The 12,347-nt window shown below is 44.5% G+C and overlaps 1 protein-coding gene across 8 annotated transcripts in view; it reads right to left on the bottom strand.

Annotated features, from left to right (window-relative positions):
* Znf827 (zinc finger protein 827) overlaps positions 1 to 12,347 on the bottom strand; it is a 170,711-nt gene that overhangs the window by 76,103 nt on the left and 82,261 nt on the right. For all 8 annotated transcript variants that reach the window (XR_002818969.1, XM_004645439.2, XM_023705731.1 and 5 more), the window contains exons 6-7: positions 3,324 to 3,563; positions 473 to 530 (exon numbers count right to left, since the gene is read on the bottom strand). Coding sequence is in view for 7 of the 8 variants with exons in the window: in XM_004645439.2 (XP_004645496.1) it covers positions 473 to 530; positions 3,324 to 3,563 (298 nt within the window). In the remaining variant the exon portion in view is untranslated. The remainder of the gene's footprint in view (positions 1 to 472; positions 531 to 3,323; positions 3,564 to 12,347) is intronic.

The raw sequence follows: 12,347 nt of genomic DNA, 5'->3' as shown, positions 1-12,347 counted from the left end.
AGAGAGAGAGAGAGAGAGAGAGAGAGAGAGAGAGAGAGAGAGAGAGAGAGAGAGGAAGGAGAGGGGAGAGGGAAGAGGGGGAGAGAGAAAGTAAAGAGGAAGGGAGGAAGAAAGGAGGAAAGAAGAGGGAAAGGAAAATAAAGGGAAACAGAGAAAGAACAAAAATTTGCAAAGATGGTAACAGTAACATCTACTTCACAAAATTATAGTGAAAAGTCAAGACTCCAGTATACAGAAAATTCCCCTGCAGGTGACACCTAGCAGATGCTCAGTAAACATGCACGACCTTCCTATTTGAGGGCCCCTCTGCGTGTCCCCACCAGCTGAGAGGTTCTTGGGAAACACGGTGGGAGAGGCGAGAGTCTGCTGAGTACGGTGGCAGGAAGTGGTTCCCGGAATGGAATGCCAGTGCCCGGAACCTGAGGCTCCACACCGCAGCAGCTGCGAGAGGTCCCTGCTCACAGCAGCTTACCTGGTGGTTGTCCGGATGGTGTTTTCTTTCGTGTGATTGTGCTCTTTGCTCACTTTCTCTGTAAGGAGAAAGCATGAAACAGACACCTCTTAGGCAGTGCTCATTCAAATTCCAACTTTTAAGATTAAGTTGAAACACCCCATCCTCTCTGTATTACCTGACTTTCTTTTACTTTCTTTTTTAACCACCCCAGTCCTCCCTATCTTCCTGAGAAAGACGCTCAAAAGCACACAGAATGTATTCACAAAAATATTTCACTGGAAACAAATCAACAGAAACTAGTTAATAAATTTCAGGGTGTTGTCCAATTTGAATCAAGCTTTGGAAAGTGTGTATACATATATGCACACAACACACACAAATGTGTGCACAGGGTCTGTTAGTTCTATTCTATCTTTTCCCAGCTGAAAATTTCTGATTCAGCAGGAAAAACTGCAGTTGTTGCAACTGTCCTGCCCCTGGCTTTGATAACGACCTTTACTTAGTCTGTATTGTTAGGCTCCTTTGTGAGAGGGGCCATAAAAACAGCCAGAAGACCTCTTGGGGACATCATCAACTGCTTATTCTGATAAATGTCACCAGGAACAAAACACCCCATTAGACAAGAAGAGGTAGGCCCTCCCTCAGTGTGTGCTGATGTCCGCATCTCCCAGCTGTCAGAAATGATTTAATTAGCTTTCGAGAACACAGAACTTGATCTCCGGCCTTCCCAGTCCAGCTCGGATGTGAGGCCTCTACTCCGACCATCACAGCTCTGAATGCCTTCTTTCAAGGATTTAGAGAAAACCTGGGCAACTGAACAAGGGTTTCACATTTCCCTGGCAGGCAAGACAAATGCCCAATCTTGTGGATTTTTGTAAAAATGTAAACAAATTTTTATAACATCGGTCCCACACTTTGCAACACTCACCTAAACCCATGGCATGAGTGTTTACACGGACAGTTTCTGCTCCCTCAACAGTGACAAAAAAAGGTGACCTGGGATTGCCATCCAATATTCTTGCAGAACAGGAAGTGGAGTATAAATGACTTGTCTGAGGTCGCCCAGGCCATGACAGTGCCACAGTGAGAATTCTCAGACACCAAGTTTGTAGCTGATAGGAGACTGATTACGCACTGCTACAGACAGGAACTTTCTGAAAAGAACCACTCAGGTCTCACTTTTCACTAATTTTAACTCTTACATCATTATCAAAGTGGTATTGTTTTTAGATAAAATTTAGCTTTTAAAAAAATGAGAGGTTGCAAAGACCTATGTGTGCTATGAAGTTTACTAGATTAATGATTTCTATGACTAGAGATCTATGCGGATACAGTCTTTGTTTGAAAATGTGGGGCCGCCAGCTTCATGTGACACACAGGTAGGTGTGTCACCAGGCTCCTGAGAAAGGTAACTGAGATTTTAGTTTCTTTAGTCTTTAATATTTCTCTTGCAGGGGTTAATATGGTATTCAACAGGTGTTTTGATGTCCTTAACAAAACAATTAAAGGTTAGTAATAAGCCCTCCTGATGCATAAACTTCAGGGCAAAGGCCAATGCTATCAAAAAATGAATACATGCACACATTACCAACTTTAGGCTTGCTCACAGAGTAACAGCATATTAAACTGGCTAGGGACAAACGGCATGGGACTGAGAAGAGCTGACAAAAGGCACAAATTTGGTTTTCCGACCCTCAACTATTTCATCAAGATACTCCACTGGGCTGGCACTTCTTCCGCTTTCGAATTCAAACTATTCTAAGTGGAAATTGGTTTACTAAAAATGTTCTCAAGGGCAATAACTAAAAACAGTCCTCATACTTTCATTTTTTGCTTTTCCTTTCTTTGTTTTAATAAGAAACAAAACCTCATTAATTTGGAATCCATGGTAATCCCATCACTGCTGGAGTAAACTGAAGTCTGTCTTTAGTGTATGAAAGCCAAAAGGCTGTTGATCAGATCAACTGCCTGAACACAGTCAGAGGGGAGATGTTTATCCCAGTCAGTAGGGACTATTTGCATAAAACTGCAGAATTCCAATTTCAAGTGGTTCTTTTTTTAAAAAAATTTTTTTTATTCATTTTCATGAGAAAAAAAATAGCAATGACACAGTTTCAAAACAGGCTAGCAGGACAGTTAAAATAATTAATACATTGCATATTATCTTCATAGCAGTTATTCAGAGGACAAGATGCAGACATATCTTGTCTAAACAATATTAGTACAAACCTTTCTTCTCGATGAACTAAGCCGCCTATCTATCCTGTTTCGTGTGTACATATATTTTTTTTCATAACGAAACAGTCCTTTATTTACACTTTTGCAAAGTTAGTAACACGTGACACAAGGTTGCCTAGCGACTAATAGCTGACCTTAACCAGACAGGATGTTTATCTCAGGACTGAGGTAGCTTGTTTGCTTTAGGCTCTGAGGCCTAGTCCCACCTACACACATTTGATCAATTTCCTAGCTTCCCTGGCTCCCAACATATCCCCCCTTTTTTGTTTTCTCAGAGATGGGCGTTCCACTGCAGTCAGAGAAGTTGTATTTGGAGGAGTCTTTAAAGGACCTTTTTGTACTTGATGCCAGTCCAAAGATTGTAGGTACTTGAATTCAGCAAAATTTGTTGAATTTAAGTGGTTCTTTACTATTTATTAAAGCAAGTTTGGTACAAATTTTAGTTGGCAGCACTTGACTAGCTGTTAATTTAGGTGGCTGTATGCCTGTAAAAGTAACAAAATTGATTTATGTCTAGAAAATCCTATTGTGTGGGCTGGCCTTTTTTTAAAAAAAATTTTTTTAAACTATTTTGAGGGACCTTCCTCCCAAAGACTTTTAATTATTGACATCTTTCTGTGGTGAAACTTACCCGACAGTTGAAAGAGAAGCTCGGAAGCCATCTTCACAGAGATGTCCTGACTGAAGAGGTTTCTTTCCGGGAGGACTCTGCCCTCCGGCATCTTCTGTAAGGGTTCGGTTTTCTCACGCCCTATTAAAGTGCTGTAGCCAACATTCCGGTTGGGTGACATGGAGACATGTGAGTCCTGGATGTCAACTTCCATGGGCTCCTCTTTAATCTTCACCATCTGTGTCTCCTTGTAGCTCTCCGCTATAAACAGGTGAAGGAAGAGAAACAGAGACACCACCATTGTGTTGCTTAACTCCCAGCCAAACTGAGTTTCTAAACACAAGGAAAAAGCAAGAGCCATGACACTCTGGAACCACCGGTTCAACCCACGTGGCTTCCTGGAACGGTAGACAACTTTAGTACGTCATCACAGAGAAATTCAGTGCAGGCCCAAGACACACATGTGCAGCTGAGCCAGGCCTAAAGTCTGGTCTGGCCACCGTGACACATCCTTCCTGTCTACCATGCTCCATGTACAAACATTCTGAATGGTCAGTGTTGGCCCGTTTTAGAACTCATTTGCAGCAAACAGGAGCAAGCACATTAATGTTACGACTTCTTCTTTCTATTTTTAAAGCTCAGATCAATTTTTTCTCCCTTTCTTCCAAGGCACCTAAATTATTAAAGGTTAAGGGGGAGGTCAATGTAAGGAGAGATTTTTACCTCGCTGGAAGCTAGTAACCCTTCAAGAACACCCAGGTAGTTAATTGCAGCCAAGGACTAACACTTAGAAAACAACAATCTCGCAGGTTGTAATTTACTGAATGTTCTTCTTTTAGGTGTGGCTACTGGACGCACTGTCTTTAATCTGAAACACATTTGCTTTGCAAGTAGAAGTGTACATGTCTACATGTTCCTTAGAGCTAATGACAGGATGTCTTTGAAACAGGGTGGGGCAATCAGTCCAGGTTTTAATTTGGGCCACTTTAGAATAAAGCTATCAATACATATTATACTTAGGAAGAGCACATGCAGTGCGGCACTGCCCCCAGGGTGCACTGACAGGCCGATTGAGATTGGGCATGGTGGCTCAGGCTTATAATCCCAGCACTTGAGGGGCTGAAAATAGGAGAATCACTACAAGTCCAGTCTACATAGTGAGACTCTGTAAACCCTGTCCTAAATACATTAATAAATAAATAAAATCAATAGATATTTATTGGTAAGTACTGTACAGATGGTATTCTGGAAAACAAAAACCAAACTACACTGTTAGATGAGAGCCGGGTGGACAGCTAACAGAGTAAGGAGTGGAATGGTGGCCCTTAGCTAGGTGTGCCCACACCCTGACCCAAAGAACCGACAAAATGTGACCTTACTGGGAGAAAAAGGGTCTTGGGAGATGTAAGTGAAAGATCTCAAGGTGAAACCATCTTAGATTACACAGGTGGACCCTAAATCTAATGACAAATGTTCTTCATAGACACAGAGGAGGACAGGACAGACACCATGGAAAAGGCCACGTAAACACAGAAAAACAACAGAGTTTAGAAAAACAACAAACTGCCAGCAGGGCTGGCAGGAGAGCTCAGCAGACTGAGCACCTGTGTAGGCATGTGCAGGGACCGGGGTTCAATCCCCAGCACCACATGCCACGCTGGCCCTGCCCCGGGTGCACTGAGCTGGTCATCAAGACCAGGCGTAGTGGCGCACGCCTGTTAACCCAGGGCTGGGGAGGCTGAACATAGGAGGATCACTGAGTCTGAGCTGCATAGTGAGACTCTGTACCAAATACATAAAAAACAAACAAACAAACAAACAAAAAAACCCAAAGACAAACAAAACAAAACACAAGGAATGCTGGAACCACCAGGAGCTGGAAGGAAAAGAGTCCCCATTAGAGAATCTGTCGGGTAGAGTCCATCCAGAGCCATGAGAGAACAAGTCAGCTACCAACTGGTGATTCTGCATAGCAGAGTTAAGAAAGTAACACAACTAGATGATGGGCAGAACGATAAGAAAGAGAACAGAGCAGGTCTTGATCTGCCGGGCAGCTGGGAGGTGTCAAAAGGGAAACCTCATTGCTATAACCGGCTGGTCAGAAAAGCAATGCCTTCCTTACAAAACGCAACATGCCAAACACACAGTTTATAGACTGGCAATAAAAGGGACAGAAGATCATTTAAATTAAATAAATAAAATTAATAAGATGCTATCAGTAAGATTTTATGTAAGAAGAGTGCCACCTGTTCTCCTGGCATACTGCACATGCATCTTAGGAAAAACTACCTGATTTTTCTCAGGAACTAAGTTGCAGGCAACTATGATATTTTAGATCTCTTCCCCGCTTCCCCTACTCTTGCCAAGCTGCTTTTCTCTCTGTATGTCTGTGAAGTAGCTCAGGAAAATCGAGTTCATTGATTCAGTGAATCATGAAAAGAGGAAGGAGAAGGAAAGAAAAAGAGAATGAAGAGAGTAACAGGAACAGCAAGAGGGGGGAGGAGGAGGAGGAGGAGGAGGAGGAGGAGGAAAAGGAGGAAGAGGAGGAGAGGAGGAGAAAGAGGAGAGGTGGAGGAGGAGAAGAGGAAAAGCATGGAAAGCTTCTCAGGTTGATGCTTAGCTTCTTGCCTTCTCTTGCAGCTGCGCTGATTCTTGCTGGAGTACCAAATGCCCGCCCCGGCTGGCCCTGCCTCTCCCCTCCGTAGGGCACCACCTGACCTCCAGCTGGATCAACGACCCACAGGAGCAGTCCTCACACACCTGCCTCTCGGAGCCCCCCAGAGTACTTAATAGCTGGAAAATAAACAGTGGGGTCAGTGTCACAGGTACGTAATGATGCTTCTGGACCTTGCGCTGGTGATTTTGAAGCCTGAGGACAAACACAAAGAACCACTAGGACAAATACAAAGGGATTCCTTGAGTTAAAAAAAAAAAAATCTTAACAACATAAAGAGCAAAGCTGGAAAAAAACCTCCATTGTTTCTCTTCTCCCTCTACCTCCACCTCCCCAGTTTTGACCCTAGATTAACAACCACCTGGTTCTCTGCGCCACTGACTTTAATGAAATTAGTTTTTAAAATCTACTTGGGATCATTTCAAGTATGATTTGCATGGCAAGTGCTTTCTGCCCTTTCCTATGACAACTCTTGACCTTTTGAAAATACACAAAACACTGATCACTGATAAAAACCTTTAGCATCCTTAATCTCCCTGATGGATTCCAGACTCACAGAGAAGGGTTTTCAAACTGACATCTCAATGGGCAAGTGAGACATAATACAATCAATATTTTCATAGTCCTTTCTCTTTCAAGCAATAATGTCAAGTGTTTCCTTGCCTTTTTTAAAAAGTAGGATTTCTCAACCTTGAAACCCATCAACTTCTGAAGCAGGATGGTCTGCTGTGGGGGGATGGGTAGTGAATTCTAGTGCATCTGGCCACATATGCAGTCCCTACCCACTACACACCAATAGCTCTACCCTCTAATTTTAATAACCAAAAGTGACCCTAGAGATTGTCAGACTTTCTTGGGGAAAGAAAGAATCGCCTTGTCTGAAAATCACTGCTTTGAAGGTTTTGCTACATGCTAACTGGTTCCAAAAAAACAGGCAAAAGAGCATCTATGGCAAAAAAGAAAGCAAAAGCTCCTTTTAGGTTTGAGCCTAGGCTCACCCGGGTATGAATCACCATCTCAGCCAGTTCCCTGGATAGGCTGGCCTGGGGTCAGGGGCCCAAGGTGTCTGCTTTGTACCCACCCGGCCCCCAGCCAGCTCTCTGCTGTGGCCTGGGGCCTCCTCACAAATTACTCCTCCCCACTCACTCTTAGCTTTGCCTCCTACTCAGGTACAGCTCCGCACAGCCAAGACTCTACTGTTTCCCCTATACACTCAGTGGGAATGGGTTCCCAGTCCCTAAAATAATAAGACAAACACTTTTATCACAAGTGATCTATACTGCTACTCCAAGAAATAAACTAGCACATGAAGAAAAGGAGAGACAAAGATTTAATAGCGGCTATGGGAGTGGGCTGTGGGTGATCATCTCTCTACTGCAATGCTTATTTATATTTTGTAATTTTTCTATGCTATATGAATACTGTATCATTCGCCTAATTTTTACCAAAAAAAAAAAAAAATGACAATTACATGCACCCATAAAAGAAGATGAACAAGTTCAGATTGTGACAGAGAAATGTGGAATGACATTTCTTCCAACGTTTAACTGCACTGGGAAGGAGGATTCGTGGGTTTAGTCCTATTCAAACTCAGCTTGGTAATTGAAGGGGAAAAAGCATCAACACTGTCTTTTCTACCTTCATAAACACAAATATGATTAGCTATCACACTGCGCATTATTTCACCTATCAGTCATGCGGCCACTCTATTCTTTTTTTCAAATGTCTGCTAAGTACTGGGCTAGATGGATGATATGTGAGACACCAAGATAAATAAGACAGAGTTCTTGGCCTTGAGCAATTTAAATCTAGATGAGTGATGAGGAAAGTAAAGGCATGCCCTTAATACAAAAAGTGAAATTAAAAAACAGTGTGCATAGAGGAGTCAGGCCAGGAACCAAAGCCCAGAGGTGAGCCTGGAATCTCCCCAGGGTGCTGAAGAACACCGTGTTGTCTCCAGGGCCGCTGGGCAGAGGCACAACCACTACCCCGAATAATCAGTACTCTAGAGTGTAACACAACCAACTCCGTTGCCCTTTCTATTTTCTCTTTAAACCTGTCAGAGAGGAATGGGCTTTTCCCTTGTTTCTGGTTGAAAACCCAAGCAGACCCACAACCTGGTAACTCTTCCTGAACACAAAGGCTTACAACCCATTTAAAGAGCCAGTCTCGATTCAGAAACTAGAAAGTTCAGTCCTACAGGAGGTGAGTCCTTGTTCTCCCTGGCAAGGGTAAGGATCCTGCCCTGGAAAACGAAGAAGAGAAAGGGGCTAGTCCGGTCCTTCCTTTTTGCTGTCTTCTTTCCAATACACCAGCTGCACTTCAGACCTTACAGCAAAACTAGAACGAGATCACCTCTTCGCTCACCGCCCACGTGGGGATGGTTTTATGCTCCTGGACCCATTATTTAATGGATTTGCCCTTCCAGTTTTCAAAGACCGTCAACTGATAGTGATCTCTGTCTCTGCTCTCTGGTCTCCTTAGAGTAGACTTAGCTCCTCCAGTGCCCCACGAATCTACCTGTCCGTTGGTTTGCAGCTTCCTTCGTGCTGAGGCCCTGTGCATCTCTAGGTGACCCCAGGGGACAGTCTTGAGACAAAGCCATGCCAGCCCTTCTGATCTAGGTTCAGGCTTTAGGAAACGGACATCTCTATTTGGTCAAAGGCCACATTTACAACCAACACAGCATCATGGCAACTCACTGGGTCACCAGAAGAGCTTGCGGACCCATTTTTCCCCTTCCAGTCACCAAACTCCTCATGACACACACAGGGCCACGCTCTTTAATCCTGGATTAGGCGCAGGCATTCCTTCTTTATAGCATTGCAGCTCTCTCTGAAGAAAGCTTCAAAATCCCTTCTTGCCTTAGTCTTAAAAAAACCCTCTCACTTCTATACTTTAAATCTGTCCAGGAGAACTATTTGGAAGTGAAACATATGTAGCATAAAATTGACCATTTTACTCATTTTTCCTGGATACTCCATCGTCATTAAATCTAGACACTTGGTTGGGAAACCATCACCACCACCCATCTCCAAAAGTTTTTCATCTTTCCCAGTGGAAACTCTGTATCCGTTAAAGGACAAATCCTATTTCCTCCCAGCTCACACTTTCTATTTGCTACCCTACTCCATCTACTCTGTCTCCATACCCAGTGTAATCCTCAGGTCCTGTTTTAAAAAAACATTCTTCATGCTGTAACGTTGGTGGTGAATTCAAACGATTGATCTAATATACAGAGCATCAGGTTATAGTGTAGAGAAATAGAACTGGAGCAATGGCTAGGGATAGAACACGTCATCTCAGGTGCTGGGTTTGGAAGCCTGCACCCAATGGGGCCCATGAAGCCAGCCCGGGGTGGTCTGCACACGGTGTGGCACGGTGTGACAGCCTCCAGAAGGCTGTCTGACAGCACTGCAAAGAAACAGGAGGAGGCAGAAGTAGTGACAGTCTTGGAGTCTACTGGAAAGACCTAAGCAAGAGCACACGAGTGTCCAAATTGAAGCCCAGGCCAGAAGGGTAGAAAAGAATTACTGCATATTCCAGAGATTGAGTGGAGAGGAGTCAGTGGGTGACTGAATTGATGTCTGAATTAAAAATGGAGAAACGTAAGTGAGCCCTATCTTCACAGGGAGTGTATGACAAACAGGTGAGATGAAAACAATTTTCTATGAGTTTTACAATGTGGATGACAGCATGAGCAGGTAGAAGGAAAACAGAAAATAGGTCAGGGAGAAATACAGAGGGAGATTCATTCCTGTTTGGTCTCCACCTTGATGATCCCTTTAGGAAGTGGAGGTGGTGAGAGCTTGTGGGCAGGAAGGGGGGAACACTCGTGTTACTGAGATCAAAAATTCTCAAAGCCCAAGGACCTGGGTGAGATCAGCGAAGGAGAGTGAGCGGAGAGTGGAGATGGGCTGCAACTATTATTATTTATCCTTCAAGAGAAGGAGACAAGATGCGGGAGGAAGACATGGTGAGGGAATGGTCCGATGTGGGTGTCAGTCTGGAAGCCCAGAGAGAAGCCGGGCACTGGGGGCACCATGCCAACTGTCTGTTCCCTGCCACCATGCCTGTCTCAGTCCTGCTGCCTTCCTGCTCTGGTCCCTGCACCCGGACAGTGACTCCTTCCCTGTTCCACAGAAGCCCCCCCCACCTTGGCTATCCTCCATGTGGTTTCCTGTGCTTGCAAGTGGAATTACTCCAGCAGCCTGAACAGGCCGTGCTGCTCACCTTACACCTTTCCTACACTCTTCCCTTCTGAACTACTCTGATAAAACCTACTCCGATTTCAAACCTCTGCGCAGAGGTCCCCTATGGGCGCAGCCTTCCCATCTCTCCTTCAAGCTGCCTTCTCTCCTCTGTTCTCTGTCTAGACTGTACAGACCTTGCAGATATGGGAATGCCTCACACTGCAAATCATCTCGCACGGATTTGCTTCCCTTCTGGACTGTGCTTCAGGGAAGTACTCAGTGCTCAGGCCACTTCCATCCTCACGGCTTCGCACAGGGCCTATGCGGTCGAAACGCTTACGGTACATTCACAGCGCGACACCTGCAGCAGGCACACAGTAGGTGTGCCACGCTGTTCTCCTTTTCCTGGTGCCACAGGCTGCTACAGACACTCACTCATGCCACGAAGTGAACATCAAATGATGACACTGGCAAGAACACTAAGGTAAACCGTGTGAACCAACTGTCCCCTTTCAAGATCGAACATGATCTCAATCCTGAACTAGCAGGGCCTCTGGAAGCAGCTATGCTATGTTGAAACTCTTCGCTATCTCCAGTGATCAGATTAATTAAAAATCTTTCGTTGCTGATTTACCACCCTCAAAGATACACAGGTCTTGGTTGGACACTAAAATATCTTCCTTGTATGAAACTTGACTCTTGCAGGTGTTGGGTTTTCTTAGTACTCTGGGAGCAACCATGCAGGCCAAAAGAACCCGGTGAAGGGAAACCACTGAGCAGGAACCAGCAATGGGATCGCACGGCTCCATCCCCCGTCCCAGGGCCTGGCACTTGCTGCCATCTGATAAAGGCAAGCTGCCTTCTCCCCTTGCCTTCTCTTTCGGCCTTGCCAAAATCAAAATGGAATGAAGGCTTGGGCTAGGTTTTCTTGGCTACCCGGAGAACAATTAAGCCCCAGACCGGCTGGAGCAGAGGCCAAGGATGGAGGCAGAAGTGGAAACGCTACTCCACAGACATCTGATACTGTGTCTGGCTTTTTCCTCCTCAGAGAGGGGCAATGTGGGAGGGAGGAAGTGTGGGCCCTGCAGCCGCTCCCTCTTCCTGTAACTGCCTCGGGAGGACCTGATGCATCGGGGAGAAATGCATCTCTGTTCTTGTGACGAGAACTGAGAACCTGGTGCTCGGGCCTGAATGATTTCTCCCTCTCTGCTTTTCCATCCAAGCTCCAGAAAAGAACAGAATCACATCTATGCTAAGACAAGTCTTAAGTTCTCTGCAGCACTAGATTGGTATGTGCTTCCTCTCTGGGGGAATTATATGTGACGCTTCATTTGCCTCTGTGCTGTAGACCTATATTCATCCTCACAATGACCACTGCACAGTGGTCTTCAGTGGGGAAAGGCTTCCTGCCCTGCTCTGAGGAAGGACGTGAAGACAGGAGCTTGTTCACAGGTACTGCACCCTCTGAAAGGTGCACAAGCTCTGTCAGATCGCACTCTCCTGACTAGACACACTGGTCGTGTTTCTAGGGAAAGAAAGGATGCTTCATGAAAAGAAACAAGGGGGAAACAGGTTTCTTTCTAGTTCTTCTAAATATATGAGAACCTTCTAGAATGGTCGTTTCCAACAGAAGATCCACAAGTGACCTCCAGGGCACTTGCACATGTACACATCCACACCCCACAACACACATCTCATCCAAAGTGATGCAGGAGTAACAAAGCAAACCGTGAGATCAAGCCAATGTCCTTGATGAAGACAATCAAAGATCTGGATCAAACTAAATAGACATTCCTCTTTAATGACCAAATCCTGGACCTGTAATCAGGTCATTACATGAATGGGTCACTTGGTGAGGAATTGTATACAGTATATACATTACAATATTCAGCACAAAGAAATGATGAAAAGAAACGCCAAATCTACGGTTTTGGTTCTATTTACATGACTCTTCCATGCAGAACTGTGATATATAATAGAACATAAACTGCAGCACTGTACAACCAGCAAAAATGACAGTACTGTAAACAAGGTGTCTGTATCAAAAAATATACTTAAGTAAGATGTACAGAACTGCACCAAAAAAGTGAGGACTATCTGTGACCTCTTAATTCTGTTTTTCATCAGATTGAAACCAAACTTCACAGCCACATAAACATTAAAATTTTTCCTTAAAAC

This window comes from Octodon degus, unplaced genomic scaffold (genome assembly GCF_000260255.1).
Source record: "Octodon degus isolate 3935 unplaced genomic scaffold, OctDeg1.0 scaffold00227, whole genome shotgun sequence".
NCBI classification, from domain to species: domain Eukaryota; kingdom Metazoa; phylum Chordata; class Mammalia; order Rodentia; family Octodontidae; genus Octodon; species Octodon degus.
This window is presented reverse-complemented; position numbering and strand designations above follow the sequence as displayed.